This window comes from Nymphalis io, chromosome 10, assembly GCF_905147045.1.
Source record: "Nymphalis io chromosome 10, ilAglIoxx1.1, whole genome shotgun sequence".
NCBI classification, from domain to species: Eukaryota; Metazoa; Arthropoda; class Insecta; order Lepidoptera; family Nymphalidae; genus Nymphalis; species Nymphalis io.
Genome location: NC_065897.1, coordinates 7317006 through 7340637, shown reverse-complemented (window position 1 = coordinate 7340637; position 23632 = coordinate 7317006). Strand labels below are relative to the sequence as shown.

At 32.9% G+C, this 23632-nt stretch overlaps 1 protein-coding gene across 1 annotated transcript; it reads left to right on the top strand.

Moving 5' to 3' along the window:
• The first annotated feature begins 1326 nt into the window (after window positions 1–1326).
• Window positions 1327–22114, top strand: LOC126771082 (protein argonaute-2-like). Its single transcript, XM_050490782.1, has 22 exons — window positions 1327–1509; window positions 4414–4440; window positions 5596–6506; window positions 7241–7414; window positions 8296–8384; window positions 8850–8949; window positions 9162–9282; window positions 9435–9568; window positions 10490–10644; window positions 12679–12772; window positions 12975–13079; window positions 13502–13632; window positions 13986–14100; window positions 14615–14782; window positions 15100–15207; window positions 16181–16300; window positions 16472–16561; window positions 16929–17057; window positions 17139–17245; window positions 18223–18316; window positions 18517–18719; window positions 18810–22114. The coding sequence occupies exons 2-22, from the start codon at window positions 4431–4433 to the stop codon at window positions 18904–18906; spliced, it is 3255 nt and encodes a 1084-aa protein (XP_050346739.1). The 5' UTR covers window positions 1327–1509; window positions 4414–4430; the 3' UTR covers window positions 18907–22114.
• The last annotated feature ends 1518 nt before the right edge of the window (window positions 22115–23632 follow it).

Here is a 23632-nt window from a genome sequence, read left to right as displayed (position 1 = left end):
GTTCTTTTTCTTGTGTAAGTGAGAAGAAAATCGTCATTACGTCTATCAGTTTTTCTGTCTACGGTCTATCAGTTTATGTGCCTACGGTTGCCTTTTTCAAACGACAGCCCTTTCACTCCGCGGAGACGCGTAGTTTTTTTTATATGATTTTAGTGTAGTAGTTAGATTTTAGATTTAAAGTGTGTGCGTATGAACGTCCATTTGCGTTCACATGTGCATTTTTAAAGTTCTAGAATACGATTATTCACTGACACTAGAAGTCTCAGTTAGCCTCTATCGTGTACGAAGCGCTATGATGTTTACAGATCAAAAATATTTTAAGAAACGCTTAGTCACCTATTCGAGGATTTGTCTTATTACAATTAAAATAACTGATATTTAACGACGTTTTATAAATATTTGTAAAAGTGTATGATAAGTAATTACATGTTAAAAAAAAGATAATATCCAATATTATTAGGTTTTTTTGCTACCGTAATTAAAACGGTAGGTGGTAGATATATGCCGAAGAGTTTTTACCGTAATTATGGTAAAAACTCTTCGGTCTAAAATTAATAGTTGAAACAAGGTTGCCGAGCACTTATATTTTACATTTTTAAATACAATTATAAACGTCAAAAAGTTTGAAAAATAAAATTGTAATTGTCAAATTTTCAACCAATATTGATATATCAATATTATGCGATTTAAACACACAGAAACGATGCTTACGGTGTAGACAGCTGTTCATAAGCCTGCCTAAATTAGGTATCTATTGTAAGACTTATCAAATTATCTCTGGTTCTTACTGTCTTTTTCCCTCACAAGAGGGCTCTTCATCTTCTCCTTAGAAAGGGAGCATGTCATAGAGCTGTCACCGCAGACTTAGGCAAAATGTAATCAGATTAATTATTAACAATTACGGCTACGATATGTAATCATCAATTATAATATAATGAAAGTAATCAAGATCTTTGGTATGGATCGGAAATCTCAAATCAAAATATAGCTTAACAATCTTAATAAGGTGCTAGAACGTTATAATTTCGTGCATCAAAATAAAGCCAAAAGTGGCCAAATAGAAATAGGGTTATAACGAAGTGATTGTATACTTTTTGAAAACGAAGAGTAATTCCATAGACAATGTTCATTCAGATAAATCATATTTGTTAACAAAGTTAAAAGTTGCTAAAATTGTGGCTTAAATTTTTAACCAATAATATTTGATATTTTCTGTAAATCATTCTTAAGTAAGCCAAGATCTAGCTAAAAAATAAGTAACTTAGCAACACTGAGGACGGAGCTCGCCCATTACTCTACATCTACTATAAATGTCTATAGCTATAGTCTATGGTCGAGGATTAACAATTTATTGATTTTATTGAGGCAGATATAATAACAATATTGTTTTTAGTTTCGGTCTATCGCTTTTGTTCTACCAATAGATAGTATCTAAATTGCAATTAGAAGTTGGAAAAGAAGAGCTATATAGTTACAAAAAAGACAAGTGCTTTGGATTTGATTATTTAAGTAAGTACACATTGTATTGTAGTTAAGTATGTATTTTTGAAACCATTTCATAATTTATTTCTTAATTCTTTTTTAATATTATTCATTTAAATACACAGACGAATATACTATGATAATTTATCATAGTATATTCGTCTTAATATTATTGGCATATAAATTTGTACACTTTTCTTATTCTTGACCATTTTACGCAAGATTTCATCATATTAATGTAATAAAGCGACGTGTTATTTGTAACTGGATTCGAATTGTTTGGTTCTGGAATAAAAATCTAATCAAACATTTAAGATAAATTAGTTAAACCAAGTAAGCGATTGCATGTTACATTCCTTTGTCGACTTCCATTTTGAGAAAGCCGTGTTCGTGAAATGACAACATATTTATTTCATTTTGTTTGTTTATACGTAATAAAGGTAATGTTACTTATTAGAAACATATTCAAATATAGTAATATTTATCAATTAATTATTAGGTTTTTTTCCCTTACGCATAATAACATTATTTAGATATAAGGAAAAAAATCAAACAAATTCACAAATGAATATTGACAAGTCTCATGTGTTTAAATACTTTTTGTTGATTTAAAAATTATATCTTGAATGTTTTATTCAATCAAATGCTATATTATATATTTTTAATTGACTTAATAATAGATAACAATAAACTGGAAGAGATTTTTTAATTACAAAATGTATTTTCAAAACATCAACAGAACTTATAAAGAGTAATAATGATGTTCCTTAAAATCTGGGGTAGATTCCAAATCTCTAAAATGATAACATATTATCAATGTCTAAATATTTCACTTCAACCATTGAAATTAGCCAATTGTCTCTTTTCAAAGGTTGATGTGTAATATTTATTCATATGGACTATCATGGTTCTATTGTTTATCATATATATATATACTATTCTAGTAACTGCACAAATTTCATTTATGTAAACATAATATGTTTATATTGTGCTCTATTCATGTTCTCTTAAAGTATATTTTCACCCCTATACAATTTTCGTTCTATCTACTCATTACTTTATCAATATTTTTCTATCTGCATATAAGTGACAGTCCCATGGTTATTAATATTTAAATAATTTTTACTTAAAAATCAGCTTCAATAAGGTCTACGTTCTATACAAGTAGAATATTACCAGTTTTAGTTTGATAGACCAAGTCTACATTTTATTTATTCATTTGGGCATTTATTAGTTGTTCAAATCAAAATATTTTTTTATCAAATAGACCTTTACAATTACTTATGTATCGTCAAGCGCTACCGCTGGTTTGGAATGTGGACTCTAATGTTTTTCTAGATAAAAACTGACAAAAAACTCACTAGTTTTTTTTGTTACATTATCCATATACAGCTTTCCTTTTAAAAATTGTTTAGTGAGTGATTAGTTAAACAATACTGTGTCCTCTTCCGAATGTTATATCAATAATAACAAAAAGAGCAAAATCTGTGTTAGAACTAAACAGCTACTAAGCAATGTTTATAAGTAAAGTGATTAGATTTACTAAATAAATTGATATGGTAACTAATATTTGTTATATACATATAAATTCATTCAATATTTTCTTAATGTATTATTTTCTTAATAATTACTGAGTGGCTTGTTAAAGTTGAAATGAAATAATGTTACATATAATATTTGTTCTGGATATATATGAGAATCTCCAATGTACAAGGTTCAAAATTCAAAAAAAATTCAGGTGATGATGGTTGAATTGTAACCATCTCATTTGTAATTATGGCACATATCTAAACAATTAAAACACAAAACAGTAACAGCCTGTAAACGTCTTACTGCTAGGTTAAGGTTCTCCTATTAAGGAGAAGGATTTTAGACTTTCATTACACCATTCAGCACCAGTGCATATTGATGGATACACATGAAGCAGAATCTTTGGTTAAGATTCACTTGTTCTAGCCACTGAGCCTCAATGGTATATCCCACGGAACACATTACCTTGAATTTAAAGTATTACAGTTATTTGGTAACTTTCATTATCCATACTCTCATTTTACCTCCATCTCGACATACTATCTGGGTTACACAGATTACAAAAATATTGTCTATCAAACAACTATAAGTTTCCCCGGGATACCTCATTTTGTGTCTAACATTGGACACAAACTTGCTAAAGTACGAACTTCAAAAGCACAACTTATTGGTTTTAAAAAATAAATTGGTAGCTTATTTTAACAATTAGAACACTTTTTTTTAAAGTGTCTCATTATTTTGTAATAACAATATATATAGTTAATCATGATACTGAGGCTTTTATTTATAAACCTTACTAAGGCTTTCATTTATACTGATTTAGTAATAATACTTAATACCTTAATACTGATTTCCATATTTCTATTAAAAATGTTGGGTGATGAATTTAAATTTAAAGAAATTTCAAAACTGCTTTAACAACTGACTTTAACTCCTATTTCCACATTTCTTACATCAGAAATAAAGAATTTCTTCATCAACAATACAAACTTTCATCTTTAACTTTAGGAGATGAATTTTGTAAAATTCTTTCTTAGTCCTCAACTTAGTTTACAATTAGCATACGGAATTTCTGTGCTAAATTGTATCTTGTTAAACGTAGTGGTTTAGGCTGTGCGTGGTATGTTAGTGATTTTACGACTATATTAAATAGGTAAATAATATGTGAAGAAGATGACTGGGATCTGGATGACTGGGAATATGTGAATATCATTAAATAAATCTCAAAAAAAGAAGGATTTCGGTAATCGTTAATGTTTTAGTAAAAACGAAACGCCGGCAAACAATTCACGACAAACTAAACGTGTGACAATATAAAAACTTACCAAAAAATAATAAATTCCTTCTTTAAATTCTAATTGTATTTTAAAAATATATAATTGTTTTCTTTTTTTTTTGCAGATAAACGCGTCTTCAATATGGGGAAAGGTAATCTTTTTTTATAATACAATTTAGTACAAAAATTAACTTTTGATTTTTCATAGCAACAAAATCTCCTGTCTTTGATATTTGGTATTTATACAATACCAAATATCAAAGTTGAAGAGTTAGTTTAACCAGTCATAATAATATAAGTTTAGTGTAAATTAATTTTATAAAAGCCTTAAAAATATTTAAACGATTTTACTTTGTTATCGCTATTTCTGCAACACAGGTATGCGCTCTCACAGCGAAAAAGTCAACATTTTCCCCTCTTCCCTCCCTCTGTGGTACTTCGCTGGTGATGCAAAGCAAAATCGCCATGCTGGGGATTGACGTTCGCTGCGACCTTAGTCCAAGGGATTACATCGAAGCTGTTATAAAAACAGCTTCATGGAAACTCGGAGTTCTGAACAAGGTGCGGCGTTTTTTCACGCCACAACAACTGTGCCTGCTGTACAAAACACAGGTACGGTCTTGCGTGGAATATTGCTCGCACCTTTGCGATGGCTCCGCTAAGTACCTACTGGAGGCCTTGGATCGGTTGCAGCGACGTGCCGTACGCATTATTGGCGACGTAAAGGTCACAAACACCCTTGAACCTTTACAATTGCGTCGTGAGATAGCAGCACTGAGCGCTTTCTATCGACTGTATCACGGCGAGTGCTCTGAGGAATTATTCTCTCTAATTCCTGCTTCCCCCTTCCTTCTTAAGTCCACGCGAGCTGGTTCTCGGTGTCACCGCCTAACTGTGACATCAATTCCATCGCGCACAAAGAAATTTGGCAACTCCTTTCTTCGTCGCACTTCCAAAAAATAGAATTCCTTACCAGCTCACGTGTTCCCCTCCTCTTACAACCCGGGTTCCTTCAAACGAGGCGTGAAGAGGCATCTTGCGGGCCGGCAAGGCGAAGGCGGCTAGTGCAGAACGTTTTTCCCGTCTGTACTGGCCGTCGTCGCGTTTGGACTCTACTACCACTTACCATCAGGTGGAGTAGAGTCATTAGCCCTCCCGGCGAATATAAAAAAAAAGCAAGATTTCGAACTATATTATAAAATTAATTTGCACACTAGCCCATATTGTCAATCAAAAACTCCATAAGTAGGGAATTATTATATTTACATATTAATTTTAAATAATGTTATTTGTAATTATTTTTTAAGGTGGAAAGAAAAAAAATAAAAATGTTGAGAAAGATAATGTGGGGTCTGGTTCAGCATCTGAAAGTCAACCATCAACATCTCAAGCACCTGTTGCAGAAGTGGAAAAGTTGAATATATCTGATAAACCTGCGCCTAGTGAACCGAAAGAAGAAGAATATTTTGGTTTAGGTATAGAGGGATCTAGTAAAAAACGTCCTCGTAAAAAGAAGAAAGAGGATACCTCTGACCAATCTGCTCGGCAAATAACTGGACTTACTGCAGAAGGTCCTTCAGAAGCCTTTCCCAAACTTTCTGCTGGGTTAGGTCGTGGCAGAGGAACTACTTGGACTCGTCCACAAATGGTTCCACAGGCACAAGTTGTCCCTATTCAACCTATTCACCATCAAATACCTATGCAACCTCAAGCACCACCATCGACTTTTTGGGGTACGCCTCAACCTTGTGTTTTACAACAACAGCAACAACTACAACAACAGCAACAACTACAGCAACAGCAACAACTACAGCAACAACAACAACAACAGCAACAACAACAGCAACAACCACAGCAACAACTACAGCAACGACCACAGCAACAACAACAGCAACGACCACAGCAACAACTACAGCAACGACCACAGCAACAACAACAGCAACGACCACAGCAACAACAAACACAATCTTACTCGGCAACGGAAACAGTACCACAATCGTCAACATTTTCTCAACCACAATCATCTCGTGTAGGAAGTAGTATAGGAAGAGGACGTGATAGTTCAGAAAAAATGGTTTCAGTTGGAAGCAAACCATCTGAGAATCCAAGCCGATTTAAAATACCAACAAAATGCACAGGTGGTATTGTTAATAGACAATCAAGACCAGTCAAGTTAATTACGAATTACTTGGAGATGAAAATTAAGCCTCTTAAAATAGTAAGTACTTTAATTATTACGTTATTATCGTCGTGTTTTTTAACATTGCTAAATACTGTGTGATCTTAGAAGAGATGTAATGATTATTTTTTTTTTAAATAGTACTCCTGTGGTATTTTTACCCCTTAATACTCCTGCAATGACCGTTCTCTACGCAATTCTGAGAGGCTGTGGAATCGTTTTCACATATGGTCCGCTGTCCCTTCCATTCTGTGCTCTGCCTGTGTATTTTTAAAATAAAAACGTATCTATAAAATATATGTTATAACCCAATTACATTAAATCTGAATAAAACTTCTATTCTTATAAACTTCATAAATACTTAGAATGAGTATTTATATGTTATTGAAATATATTAATATTACAAAAACTGTTTTTTATAATGTCAAAACAATTGAAGCCATAAGTGGAAGATGTTATGACACAAAAAGATGATTTTAAGCATTTGGTAGTTTTATATTTTGTATGGATTACTCATTGTTGTACATGACTATTTATACTTCATTCTCTTTACGGGTACCATCATGTATATATTGTCTTAAAATGTTCTTTGATGTAAAAAAATTCAAAAAGTTTGAAAATGTGAAAAAAACCTTCATCCACTAACATCTTTAATTGTTAGGACATATTATTGATGACAATATACATATTGCATATGTATATTGTCATTAAGTTTATTTGTTATTAGAATATTTATATTAATCTAGTAAAAATAATACCTTATCTGTTTTCAGTATCGTTACGACGTTTCTATTAAGCCAGAGAAACCAAAAAAGTTAGTGCCAAAGGCTTTCATAGCAGTAAAAAAATTAAAATTTCCAAATCATGTAGTTGCATTCGATCAAAGGAAAAATTGTTACTCATTATCACGTCTTTGGAATACATCAGATGAACGTGTGAACGTAAACGTAAGTTATATAATAAATAGTCCTATAATATGTACTACAACTACAACATGTAACGCATTAATAATATTGATTATTAATAAATTGTATATATATTTCTTATAAAGAAAGTAAGGTAAGATATGGTTGTTCCTATCCATTTGATATGGAAGTACAACGCATTAGTAAAATGTCTTATATGTAAGCATATACTATAATGGTACGGCAGCATAGATACTATTATTTGAAAGAATTATAATGATGATGATGATTTCCTGCCGTCGAATATCCGCACAGGTGGCCACTCTCAAGGGAGGCTAGCCAACTGTGTGGAATAAATTATTATAGTACACAAGTGCGCGCGAACACAGGTGCGTGCTCTAACTCCCATAATCCAATGGGACGGCAATCCGATCGATCGCATTTGTAATGCCTGACTAAAATAAATATAAAGCCCATATACATACAACTTATGCCAGATGATGCAGCGCGGAGGATTTCGGAGGTTTTAGTACTTATATATTATTATTACCTTGTATATAATATTATTATATTAGGTATTTGCGCATAACAGTTTCACATGCTTTCAATTTACACCATTGTTGGGACTACAATTTCATGTTCGTGTTATCTTAATTTGATTTAATTTATTGGAATTTAATTTAATGTGATTTAATCTAATTTTATTTTATATATTTGCTTTAGTCGAATGCAATATAATTTAATGTATGATATAATGATTCTTTTGATTAGTGTGTATTTGAATTGATTTGATGATTTTAATTCAGATTTTTATTATTGTAATTTTTGTCTTTTTACTATTTATTTGTATTTATGATCCCTGTTTGGTCGAAATAAATGATTTTTATTATTATTATTATATTAATGTGATTATCTCATTTCAGGTGGAACTCTTTGATGACAATAAAGTAAAAATGAATTTCGATGTGACCATAAAAGCGACTGGCGTTGTGGATATTAACACAATTTTACAGTAAATAATAATTTATTAAATTAGATATCACATTGATTTATTTTGTCGATTATAAATAACAAAATTACATAATTCATGATATTTTTTTGTATCGGTGGTTTTTTTTATTTGTTATTGTTTTAATATATATATATATATATATATATATATATATATATATATATATATATATATATATATACATACAAGTCATTGCTTTTTAATCGTATTATGCATGCATACAAAATTTTATTTTTAACTAAATTTAGCCGCTGAAAATCAAAGATTTGCAGATTTTGTTCTTAAGTCTAAGTGTTGTGTTTATAAATAAAAATATATTCATCAAAAACATAAGAAAATATGAGGTCAGGTTCAGGTCAAGTATGGTCTGGTTACCTTAGATCTCGGGAGAACAAACACTGATGTTGAATTAAAATATGTAATATTTGGTTATAGAAATTGTCTTAATAGCTCTTGTACTTTTAGGCACATGAAGAATGGAGAATCTTCGTTGAACCCACCAACGGAAGCTATTCAAGCCATCGATGTAATTTTACAGCAAGGAACGTTGGAAAGCTATGTGAAGGTGAGCTTAGATCTCGCGAGAACAAACATTGATGTTTAATTGAAATATATACTTATACGCGGTATTAGTATTTGTACTGATTGTGAATAACGAACTAACACCTCAGCGATCACTATAATATTTACAATGTCACTAATAATAATATTTTTATTGTGTTGAATATTAATAAAATAACATTTTACGTAAAGCGAAACTAAATAAATATTTCGTAGGTGGGGAGGCAGTATTTCATGCGGCCGAAGAATCCGATTGATTTGTTCTATGGTATGGAGATGTGGACGGGTCTGTTTCAGTCTGCGATATTTACTTCGCGTGCATTCATTAATATTGATGGTATGATTTTTTTTTTTTATGATAATTGATTGTGTTTAAATTTCGAATATGAATGTGATTTACTTTTTTTTTTGCTATGACGTAATATTATTTTTTATAACAGTAAAGTTATTAAATAATAACGTATATTTTAACATGTTTTCTATTTTCAGTTGCACATAAAGCTTTTCCGAGAAATCAATCTTTGATTAACGCTTTAATCAATGATTTTCGTTTGGATCCAAAGAAACCATTGAACCACCAAAGGGGTTTCGATTATTTTGAACAATTTATTAAGGGATTGAGGGTGAGTTGCATATGTTTCTCAGTAAATGAATAGTCAGCTGAGTATGGCGTGTAGTGTTCGGCGGAGTGATGTGGGCAGCTGGCCGTCAGCTGGTCTGTCGTCAAATATGCTTTTCTTGGCGCGAATCCCAAATAAATGAGTAAATTGCAAGCGAATTCTTATGTTGACTTTTGAATGTGGTTGATGAAAGAAAGTAACTGATGATAGTCACCGAACTTCCGAACCGGTGCTAGTTTGAAATTTAATTTATCTGGTTAAATGACGATTCATAAAAGGCGCCTCCTTGTATAAAGTATATTTTTGATTTAATAGTGTACATATTGAATCTTAATAATATAGAATACCGTACCGTAACAGCCTGTGAATGTCCCACTGATGGGCTAAAGGCCTCCTCTCCCTTTTTTGAGGAGAAGGTTTGGAGCTTATTCCACCACGCTGCTCCAGTGCAGGTTGGTGGAATACACATGTGGCATAATTTAAGTGAAATTAGACACATGCAGGTTTCCTCACGATGTTTTCCTTCACCGTAAAGCACGAGATGAATTATAATCACAAATTAAGCACATGAAAATTCAGTAGTGCTTGCCCGGGTTTGAACCCACGATCATCGGTCAAGATTTACGCGTTCTTACCACTGGGCCATCTCGGCTTACATCGAGTATACAGTTTTTATTTGCATATATATTTATTTTTATCTAAACATATATGTATTTGTAAGAATTAGATTAAAGTGTTTCAAGAGTATCTGTGTATGCAAGCGTAATATATATATATTAATCATTATTAACTAAATTTCATAATGTTGTTTATAAATAAATCGTAAAGGATTTGTTTGATTGATGAAAAATAATTGAATATTATGTTAAATGGCGTAAATTATTTTTAAATAAAAGTAATAGTTTTATAAATATATATATGTAGGTTGTAGCGAGAATCGGAGGCGGTGAGAAAATCCGAGAATACATATGCAACGGGTTAGTTGATCCAGCGAACCGGCTCACCTTCTCTATTGATAGTTCAGGAAGACCGAAGACACTTACAGTTGAGAAATACTTTGAAATTGACAAGAAATACAGGTACTTTTTATTATTCTAAACATACGAAATGTATGTACATCAATGACAATACAGTAAATAATAGAATGGTGCATTCAAATATAATAAACTCTACAAAACTGCTGGGCAAAGGCCTCCTCTCCCTTTTGAGGTGAAGGTGAAGCTTATTCCACCACGCTGCTCCAATGCGGTTTGGTAGAATGCACATGTGGCATAATTTCAATGAAATTGGACACATGCAGGTTTCCTCACGATGTTTTCCTTCACAGTCAAGCACGAGATGAATTATAATCACAATTTAGCACGTGAAAATTCAGTGGTGCTTGCCCGGGCTAGAACCCGCGATCATCGCTTAAGATTCACTCGTTCTAACCACTAGGCCGTCTCGGCTTTTCTGTTATTTATTATAAATTGTTTCTGCTCTTATGGTTTTGTGAAATATTTGTCTATTTTGTTACGCGAGTACTTGTACCGCCCGTCCGGGTACGTACCGCCCACCAATCACATATTCTACCGCAAACTAGTATTACGTAGTATTGTTGCGTTCCGATTTGAGGGGTAAATGAGCCAGTGTAACTACAGGCACAAGGGACATAACATCTTAGTTTCAAGATGGGTGGCGCAGTGGCGACGTAAGGAACGGTTTATATTTCTGACCGCGCCTATGTTTATGGGCGGTGACGGTGTTCGTAAAAAATCTAGAAATTATAAAAATTAAAAAAAAAGAATTAAGGTAAAATAAAATTGTTGTGTGTCAAATGTTAAATCATATCTTTTTCTGACTCTCTAAGAACGTGTAGTAAAAGATTCAGTAGTAAAAACGTGAAATACAAAAAAAATACTCACATTCGCACATATATGTTAGTTAGAATTGACTGCTTCGTTGGTCTAGTGGCTTGATATAGGGCCGCAGACCCGAAGGTTCTGGGTTCAATTCCCAGGTCTGGCCAATAAAAAAAAAAGTTCTTGGGTTTTTCTGTCAGAAAATTCTCAGTAGGAGCCCGGTGTCTGGAAGTTAGAAGTGTGTTCACTCCCGTGCCTCGGAAAGCACGTAAAACCTTTGGACCTGCGCCTTGCCGTCCCATCGGATTATGAGAGTTAGGGATTAGAGGGTGCACGTGTGTTTGCGCACACACTTGTGGATTATATCACCTGCTTAGTTGGCTAATCTGTCTGATTGAGCTTGGCCGCCGTGGCCGAAATCGGTCTGGAGGACATTATTAGTTAGGATTAAAAGCGATTATAATCAAAGAATCGCTACATAAATGTAACTCAGAAGATTATTCCCAGAGTATTTATTTAGGTTCTTCGCAGGTTCGATTTATTTGTTTTTCGATTGTTGATTTTTGACAATCGACAAGCAAGTTGAACGCTTCTTTATTAAATAAATATTTTGTATTAAATTATGATATGTATTAAATTGATTCCCATTCATATAAACTTTCTATACGATAATATTTTGAATGCAATGTATATATGTGATGTATACATTTGACGAGCCGGTTGGCGTGGTTGGTAGATACTTGCCTTTCACGCCGAAGGTTGTGGGTTCGATTCCCACCCAGGACAGACATTTGTGTGCATGAACATGTCTGTTTGTCCTGAGTCTGGGTGTAATTATCTATATAAGTATGTATTTACAAAAGAAAAATAGTATATGTAGTATATCAGTTTTCTGGTTTCCATTGCACAAGCTTTGTACAAGCTTAATTTGGGATCAGATGGCCGTGTTTGAAAAATGTCCCAGGATATTATTATTATTATACATGTGGGTTATCTCTAATGTATATTTCTGCTTACAATGTAAATAGTTGATTTCAATATAAAATATATTATAATCGAATTATATATTTACAAATGTATTTTATAAATTATGAAACAACCAAAACTGAAGCTGTTTATTTTGGAATTAAACGGTATTGTTATTATACAATATATCGAATAAATATTACATCAATAAAAATATCAAAGCTCGGAGAGAACATTCACTTTATAACTGAAGATTATGTTATTATGAGTGTGTACGTAAAATTTTCATATTTTTTTAAATTTCAGATTACGCTACCCCTACCTGAATTGTATGTGGGTGGGACCGAAGGATAAAAACATTTATTATCCTTTGGAGCTATTGGATATCTCCTACGGCCAGGTAAGCACTATGATTTAAAAAATAATTGATTGAAATTAATATATCAGATTATGTTTATTATATATTCTAAATATTAATACCAGATTATAGCAGCATACCTTATTGTATGTTTTGTGACATACATAATAAATATTTAATATGTACTAAGGTAATATATTATAACGGTAAGGTAATTAATTAATTCTCTCATTGTTTTCTGTAGTCGATTAATAAGCAGCTCAACGAAAAGCAGCTCCAGACGATGGTCCGTGAAGCGGCAACTCCGCCCAACGAGCGCTTGATGAAAATCAAAGAAGTCATTCGTAACGTAAGTGTATAGACTATATACATATACGTATGTGTTAAATACTGCTAGCTATAGCTGCGCTGCACGGCTTGCCCCGCGTTACGTCACACTTGGAAGGGCCGGCGAGTCGACACACAGAGTCCTTATCATAGGGACGTAGGAATAAAGAACTAATTATTTTACTATCAAAACAGTAGTTTGTATTGCTTCGTTTATGTACATCTTCGATGTGATTTGATTAGTAACGGTGTAAGTAGCAATTTATCCTTCTAAATAGTGTTGACGCTTACTAGCCAAAGTGATCATTTATGACCTACCATTTTTTTTTCCTTTCTTTGCTCGCCAGCTTTTCTAATATTATAAAAATTTACGAATGTTTTAGTGAAATATAAGGTGGAACTAATCAACAAAAAACTATGATAACATTTAAAATTTAAAAACAGATGAATTACTCGGCGAATGCCAGCTTCAAACATTTCCAGTTAGAGGTATCGGACAAATTCTTCCAAGTTGACGCTAAGGTATTGCAAGCGCCTAGATTGGACATCGGAGCTGGAAGACCTGTTGATCCCAGGTATTTGGTATCCTCGAATTTTATCTATAACACTATTCTTGTTATTTATTTTTTTTTTAAATTTCAACATATATTTTTAAAGATAAACACTTTTTCTTTGGTTTTGAAATCAGCAAATGCATATATTATTATAATTTTGTAAATGTATATTTTTGTGGTGACTAATACTATATTTGCCCAACGTAAACTTCATTTTTTAAGTAATTTAATAAATCGTTTTAGTTTAAAATGATTTTGCATTTTTTTGGTATGAATTAAGTGTTATCTTTCTTTCTATTGAATAATAAAATATTGTCCATATTAATAGAAATTTTGTTTCTCTAATGTATTACACAATGTTCATTGTGAAACAGAAAAGGCGTATGGCAAGCCAATCGTTTCTTGAAGGCCAGCTCGCTAGAAACATGGGGCTTAATTACTATCGAAGCAGACCCTATAGTATGTCAGTGCCAAAACTTCATAGATATGGTAAGTTCTGAAACTCTTATCCGTAATGCATAATTATACAAATAAAGTACCTGGTCTAGCTAGCTTTAGATCCCGAGGACCTGGGTTCGATTCCCAGAAATTCTAAGTAGTATTCTGACAACTTGAGAATTTGGCAATGTTTACGCTCTCGTAAAGAAGTTAACAGCGCCTGAATTATATCCGGTCGTGTAGGATTTGCTTTCCCATCGAATTATGAGAGTCAAGCAATGGAGCTTTTGTACTTGGATTATTTTAGTAGGGGTAGTAGTTAGGACAGAATGTATTTTAGTGCACAAGTGTATTCGCACACTTGTGCTCTAAAATAAATCCTACGCAGTTAGTAGCTACCTAACCTTAGGAATGACCATTGCGGCTGAAATCTAAATATATATTAAAAGGTATTTTTTTATTTTGTCTAAAAGTTTATTTAAAAAACGAAATGTAATAAAATATTATTAACCAATTAAAAAACAATCTTAAATATCAAATAAATAAATTCATATAATCTTTTTAGGTAAAACGAGTCGGTATTCAAATGGGTATGCCCGTTCGTGATCCCTTAATGACAAATTTCAACGTGAGAATGAACGAGATTCATAAGATATTAATAACAGCTTATGAAAAGAGAATAAATATTTTATTCGTTATCGTCCCGGTGAAGTTTAGAGATGCCTACGAAAAGGTAAGGTTTCCAGATTGGTTTACGTAAATAATATGTAACTTGAGCTATATTAATATTTTTAATTATTCTGGTTTATACCAGTTTACAGAGTAACAAGTAATATTAAATTTAAAGACATTTTAACAAAATAAACATTCAAATTAGAATATCAGGTTTCTCTGAATTCGAAACTTGAAAGTCATGAAGGTTATAGTCGTAACATTTCTTAGATTTTTTTTTTTAATTTTTACGAATAATTAAACGATTGTGTCGTAACATCACGTCGAAATTGTAGCAGCAACGTTATAGAAAGAATAATAATAACAATTTTTTTTTAGGTGAAACGTATGGCGGAACTCGAAGTGGGCATCCTAACACAATGCATCAAAGATTTAACGGCGTCCCGTCGTATGAGCGAACAAACAGTGCGGAATATACTGTTAAAGGTATTTTTTATCTACGTTTTATTAAAAACTTAGCATTTATTTATGCATAGTATGTTAGTTTTTATAAGATGTTTATTGACAGTTGTTATTGTATTTCATTGTGTCTTTTACTGATATTTATAGCGAAATATATCAGTAACTAGACTAATATATAATATTTTCTCTGAGAATTGAAGTGCACGAAAAAAAGAAAATTTATACGTAAAATAACATTAGAATTATAACTCTAGCCTTACTATAAACTGTAAGGTAATAACCATTACATTAAATGAAACCCCTGACGGTTTGTTAATATTACATTGATAAATTATATTAAATAATATTTATTTTATTATATTTTAATGTAACGACGTCCATTTAATATAAAGGTTTTCGTATTAAATTCGGTTATTGAATGCTAGCATCATGTCATGATCTGCTGACGATTGTCGAAACAAACGCTCATCAAATAATAAAAAAATGTTATGACCGTAATGTAATCAAAACCCAAATATATTATATAAAGCGTATAATATGCGTCCTGAGAGTTTTAAAGTGTTTCGTAAGAGTTGTATATTTCTAAAATCAACAATATACATACATACATTTATATGAACTAAACAACAATTATATAATTTTTTTTTAGACCACAAAACTGACTACAATTATACAATCAGCAATGACATACAGTAATACATTTAAACGAAAATATTTACAATTGAGCTTTCTCGATGTGGACATTACATGCTTATATGAGGGCTAAAAAGCAAAAAAAAAGAGCATTTATGAACTTATGAGACATATTATTTATTTCTAAACCTTATATGGGAAATATTACTTCATGGCACTGAGGTTTTCGCATAATTAAACCCACCTTTCGATCCAGAACTAACCCTGTTTTTGGACTAATAATAATTAGAGTAACGCCATGTAGTAACAGGGCGCGACAATTGCGTTCACTCAGATCTTTACTTATATTGTTTTAAATTTGAAGGTAAATTCTAAGCTCATGGGAATCAATCAAGGCTTAGAATCGCGATCTGTACCCGAATGCATCAAGAAGGGAGGAGTCATGATGGTCGGCGCTGACGTCACACACCCTCCCCCTGATCAGGTAATGATAAAATTAAAAATTTAGCTTAAACGCTCCAATTAAAGATGTTTTCGGTCAATTAATGAACTTTCAACATGGATATCTATAAATACACCTCGAGCCCGAATTGGTCGCAAAATAGGCAAAAATTATTTATTATGTAATAATTAAGTATAAAATTTTCTTTTACAGAAAACCATCCCAAGCATTGCTGCTGTGAGCGCTTCGATTGATCCCAAATGTTTTCAGTACAATATCGAATTAAGCATGCAGGCTCCAAAAGTAATAATATTTAATAATTATTATTTTTACTTTAATATTAAATTACGCAAAACTTGCGTAAAAAAAGGCTTGCGCAAAACCCAAGCGAAATTCTAGTATATCAAAAATTAACAAAATATATTAAAGAGCAAATTAACAAAATGTTATGAAACATCTTAAAAAAATAAATACAATGTTGTCTATGTTTTTGGTTTTGTGTATATAATATATTTTGTACAAAAAACGAATAGAAATTGTTAGTGAGTCTTAAATTGATCTCAATGAATAATATTATAGAAAAATAAAGAAAAATGTCATTTTCATTTTATTTGTGTTTTTATCGATGGTTATTAAGAACCTTAACGTTAATTAATACCTTATCTTTCAGGAAGAAATTATTGTGGACTTTGAAGAAATGATATTTGACCATTTGCAAACGTACAGAAAACGGCAGAACATGTTACCACGCAAGATATATGTGTTCCGTGATGGTGTATCCGAGGGACAATTCTCTCAAGTACTGTATCTTATTAAATTTGTAATCAACCGACTCATTGGTTTAACTTATACATAGAACTAATATAATGCTGTTTGTTAGGTGATGAGGAGTGAGCTGGTGGCTATACAGAATGCTTATTACCGATTGGATCAACAAGTTAAGCCGGAAATATTATTCTTACTCGTACAAAAGAGACATCACACGCGGTAAGTCTCGTAATGTGTTTCCTTAGCTGTTTGTAGTATATAAACAAAATTCATAAACTGAAAACCCGAAACCTTCCTTACCAATATATGCGATAAGCTTAACCAGATGCTTTGTCTAATGTTGTCTATGTATATTAATGGTCATACTAATATTAGTACTATTAACTTAGGTAATTAATACTTATTCCACATCCGTATACATTAAAGCATAAGCCGAGATGGCCCAGTGGTAAGAACGCATGAATCTTAACCGATGATCGTGGGTTCAAACCCGGGCAAGCACCACTGAATTTTCATGTATTTAATTTGTGACTATAATTCATCTCGTGCTTTACGGTGAAGGAAAACACCGTGAGGAAACCTGCATATGTCTAATTTCTCTGAAATTCTGCTACATGTGTATTCTACCAACCCGCATTGGATCAGCGTGGTAGAATAAGCTCCAAACCTTTTCCTCAAAAAAAGAGGAGAGGAGGCCTTTAGCCCAGCAGTGGGACATTCACAGGCTGTTACGGATACATTAAAGCTGGACCCTCATAAATCACAAAAGATAATCAGTAGTAACAGTAACAGCCTGTTAATGTCCCACTGCTGGGCTAAAGCCTCCTCTCCCTTTTGAGGAGAAGGTCGGAATGAATGAGTATGGTCATATATTAAAAGAGTAACGTCGTCGGCAACAAACGCCAGTAAACAAAATTAACGAACGAAGCGATCGCTCTGTACTTAAGGTGGCAAAATGATTTGCTACATTTACTGTACATAATAATGCGATGGTGAAGTGATCCATCTCGAACTTTATATGTAATATTTTACGTATCTCGTACGTGATACGTGAATGAAGTGTTGAAGTTTGCGAAGTTCAAGTTAAGATCCACTGAAATGCGCGAGAGTTTACCGACATCGACAGCCAAGTGAAGCGTCTTTGGCCGAAGTCTTCGTGTCTATTCGCATTAAACATAATAAAATGTTTTTTTAAGGTTCTTCTTGGGAGAAAATAATCCACAAAACGTGGAGCCCGGTACTGTGGTCGACAGCGACATCGTGCACCCGCGCGAGTTGGACTTTTACATGGTGGGATATTTTATGATTATCCTCTGTTAAATTATTGGTCGTCAGACTTTTGCACAAATTAAGTTTAATAATTGAGATTTGTATAACAGAGGACGTGTCATTAGAAACGAAACTAAAAGATTTTTTAACTAGAATTTAAAAAAGTTAATTTGAAAACTACATCTCTCGAGAGTATAAAAACTTTGTACCACTGCCGGCAGGTGTCGCACCACGCGCTGAAGGGCACGGCGCGGCCGACGCGCTACCACGTGATCTGCAACGACGGCAACATCCCGTCGGACGAGGTGGAGCAGCTGGCGTACTACCTGTGCCACCTGTACGCGCGCTGCTCGCGCTCCGTGTCGTACCCGGCGCCCACGTACTACGCGCACCTGGCGTGCCTGCGCGCGCGCACGCTCACCAGGTCGCTGTCACGCTGTCACCGCGTCGCGCACGCGGACCGTTACACGAAAGCTTGTGTCGAATTTTAATGGTTTTTTTTTTTTCTTTTTAGCGGAGATCGAATCAACAACTCTGATTTAGAAAAGCAGCCTAAGCGACTTCGCGTACTGGACAGGATGCTGGAACACAGCCGCATGTTCTTCGTTTAATTCGAACAGAACGGAGCTCTCCGAGGGGATTATTAATTGGATGTCATAGAATGTAACTTCGTAATAGTAACGATGTATGTAGTTTTATAAAGTTCTTTATTTAACCGTATTTGAGCCGTTTTTTCTTGTGGTCTTTGAAGCTATTTAATTTATATTGTGATATTTTTTTTATTCAATATTAGGATGAAAATCTAATTAATATTGAAAAAGTTTGATAAACTAAGTTATTTTTCAAAATTTCATTTTTTTTTTAAAAAAATAAGTTTAATCGAAAACATACATATTTAATCCATCATTTACCTTATTTTTTAAATATCTTTATTAAAATTGTGTTTAACTTAATTGATGCGTAACATTTAAACTCTCAGTATACGAGCTTTGCTAGACCAAATTGTATGTGATTGTTATACATAGATACTCCATAAAAACATAGATATTGTGACTATTTATTCAATTACCGATATAAAAAATAGTATTAGACTAACCACAGGCGCCATGCGTGTATTGTCATCACACTAAAGTCTAGCAATTGGGCTGGTTTGAGTAAGGCGATTAAGCGGATACACGGATTTAAGCGATAACACGCTACTTTTAACGCAATTACTATCCATACCATCCGCGCATTTAAAAACGTAAATACAACTTTAAATTTGTGCACTGTGCTGACTGAAATATCACAAATCCTATTTTGCTACACCGAAATGCATGCATAATACTGCTCGTTACCGAGATTAAATGTTTCACATAAATAGCGACTACAATACGACTCATACTATTTATCACATTAATATGTAATGTTTATTTTTCTATTATAAGTTGGTAGAATTAAGTAAAAAATAAAATTAGTCTCTTTATTAATATAAAAATAAAGACTTGGCGGTAATATTTTATGATGCTTGATTTTTTAACTGGGCAGGATAAGGAAATCCGGAACCATAGTATAACGGCTTAGCCTAAAAAGAGGCTGGATTCTCATATTATATTCTCATTATTTTTTTCTAAATTATTAAATGTATTTATAACACTTGTCTTAGGGAATTAAAACATGCATTAAAGTGTATTTTATTAAAAAAAATGAATAAAAAAAATTTAGTATTTACCAAATTTATTTGAAAATTTATCGATGTAGTGATATTGAAAGACGACAAAGAAAATTTGTTTTGTAATCCAAAATTGTAAAGGAAATTCGATTTTGTAAATATATACAAAAAATGTACCTATTGAAGCACTCAAAAAAAAAAACAATTCTATAGCCTATTCCATTCACAAGAGGAGTAAAAGGTAAATAAACAGTAACTTTGACATCGAATTGACGCGATATCATTAGTCGTGATCTTGAATAATCTATGATATTTACTATGGATTCGTGAGAAAATGGCGTTTCTAATGTCTTGTATTATAAATAAAGGTAAACCCTTTAACCGCCTAGGTCGAATTAATCCGACAAATATTTTCGGGCCCATTTCGCCTGAGTCGTATATTTACGACCAAAATAACACTGATCGTTTTATCAGCTTTTTTATTTAATTACGCTGTATTCTATCAAAAATATGTTTACATTAGGTAAATAGTTAACTAAGTAATCGTTTACAGTTTAATACACTTTAGCCTCTTAATTAGAAGTCTTAAAAATAATGACCAAAGTTAGAAGAATTACTAACATTATTTTTAGAAAATTGTATTGTGTGTTTCGATTCACTGTGCCGGGCGCTGGGTGCACGCCAACAGATATGAAGTCGGGCGGTTAAAGGGTTAATCTAGATTCGTTTGCATAACACAGAGCAGAACTATTAACAAATCGCACGGAATATATAATTTTAAGGTTTGTTTATCTTTACCCTCCTTCGATTGGAATAGGGTATATGTATATATTTTTTCTTAATAAAGGTGTAATTATTTTCAATGATAACCGAAGCTTTTATAAAAAAACCCGAAACGGTGTTTTCTATAAAAAATTTGTATAACTTTATTTTAATCAAAAATAAAAATGTCCAAGTTGTTGCATTTTTATCTTTTTAATAAACGTGAAATAAATTGAGGAATGTAGTGTCTTTGATGGCTATGGTTTAAAATTGTAGCACAAATTAGTCGACTTGGTATTTATATGATATTTCATTATGTACATGTTTAAAAAACCGACACGCCTTTAACACATTTTGTAATTTGGAACCAAAAGTTACCCACTTAAGCCATATTACGTTTCCAATCTGGATCTAGCCTATACGATAAATTCGATGTTGACGTTTTGTTTCGAAGAAGTTGGAGAGGAAATTTTTTTTCAATCATTTTCTCATTTTGCAGACATTATTAATAGTGTAGTTATTAATAATGTGCCATATGAAACATTTAGAGCCGCGTCTGCCACCATGGTAGCGCTGCATTATTAATTGATAGAGCTTCAAATTTAGCGGTAATGTATATTTAAAAAACGATGAAAATTGACTTTTGTAGTCATTTTTTTTTATTTTTTATTTCAATATCTACACTTGAAATACACAATTTGTCAGACCCGAATCGTTTTATTAATTACATTATGAAGGATCTGAGAATAAATATGTGTCTGTCAATTGATAGTGCTTCAAACGTGTTAAAAAAATATGTTTAACACCAAGCTTTTTAGACGCTCATCCACACGTACCGTTCTTCGCAGAAGCGCCTCAGAACACTAAGGGGGGGGGGGGGCTTTCGTTGTTCTGACAAAACACTCAAATCTACTGAAAGTTCCCCGTGTCCATATCCGCAAGAAAGTCCAAGGATAGAAAGCGCGCGAGGACGGTTGCCACCTAGTACACGTAGGATATCGTGTGATATCTCTGCTCATAACGAGGATTCGTTATAAGCAGAGTTTTATTCCTTTTTGTAATCTGAACTTTATTAATAGATAAAGATATAAAACATAAGCTAATCATATACCTAAATACTCGCCAGCTCCCTGTTCACTAGGGGAAAGCATTTTTACTTATGTATTCTCCTTTGATGCGTTTGGTTCCAAATGAGGCGTTTTGGTTCTAATTTATATGTATGTATATTGGTATAGACTAATACCTTTTTAGAGTATACTTTTGTAAACCAATTAAGGTTGACAAAGTGTTAAAAACATTATTTGTCTCTATAATTACCGTAAGTAAGTCTAAGCTTATATAAAAATCTCTTCGGAATCACAGGTTATAGTTCTGTCAGTTTTTATCTAATAAATGTCTTGGTGTCACGTTTGTTTTTTTTTTATTGTATATTATATTTTTATAAATAATATACGGTACAATAAGTGCTGTACTCTTGTGTTTGACTGTCTCGTCTAGTAGTTTGATATAAGACCGCAGACCCGTTGGTCCTGGGTTCAATTCCCAGGTCGAGCCAATAAAAAGTTATTGGGTTTTGGTTTTTGGGTATCAAAAAATTTTCAGGAGCCTGGAAGTTGGAAATGTGTTCACTCCCGTGCCTCGGAAATCACGTAAAGCAGTTGGACCTGCGCCTGAACTCTTTCCGGTCGTGTCGGATTGCCATCCCATCGGATTACAATGTTAATAGAGAGTGCACCTGTGTTTCCGCACACTTGTGCACTATAATATCTCCTGCGTAGTTGGCTAATCTGTCTTGAGATTGGCCGCCGTGGCCGAAATCGATCTGGAGGACAATATTATTTTTATTATTAATAATCTTGTGTCATATCCCGCGACTCGTAAATGCGTCGCAAAATGTTGGGGAACACTGCAACATTTTACTGAGCTTCACGTTCACGTAGATTTAGTTTTAGGCGCCATGTTAGGTAACATTTTCTTCTCTGATGAGTTATGTCCGACGCTTAATGTCCTGACAAAATTCGATCAACAGCGACAAATTTCGAGACTAAAGAAGATGGCTTCTTCGCAGGTTGCATGATTGTATGATGATGATGCATGATGTTTGTATTATGCACAGTATGTTTACAATCAGCGGTGCATTCAAATTCGTACGTAGGGAGATCAGGTGCAAGAACCAAAAGCTTTACGTGCTCTATAAAACAAGGGATTTCGACTTATAAATTTTTTTTTAATTTAAAATAGGCAGACTGGCAAATGGACCAACTGATGTTAAGTGGTCACCACCGCACCTACATAGTGTGAAAAACAAAAACCCGAATAACACAAAATATACCAGCACCTCGCCCGCGTCATAATCGAACATCTAGTTAAAGGGCCAACATACATTAATTATGTCATATTGAAGGTGTGGTACAGTAACAAATATTCAAACAACCTAACGTATTTATGATATTAGTGCGATTATTCTAGTAATTATAAAAAAAATGAATATACTGAATTATTGTTATGACTCCTTATTTACTATATTAGGTGAACATGCTACATATTGTTGCCGTTGGGTAAACCAGCAGCAAGTAATAGAAAAAAATCACAGCCCTTCTAATGTAAATAAATTAACTGTACTTAATCTGCGGCCTTTTGTTGTCGGCACTCCTGATGTTACTTTATTTATTATTATTTTAAATGTCAAAGATTTTTATTATCACTTAAATAATTTGAATTAAGTAACTGTTTGTGACTGCGGATACTGCAAAGTGCTTGAAACGGTAGGAAATTATAAAGAAATGTCAAAATATACACGATAAATCCCGAAACCTACGAAATCATTACCTAAATATTTTTTGTTTGCGGCCCGTAACACTGAATACCACGTTTTTGTAAATGTTTGCCCCTATAAAGAAATGGCTATCGCTGAATTAAACTAT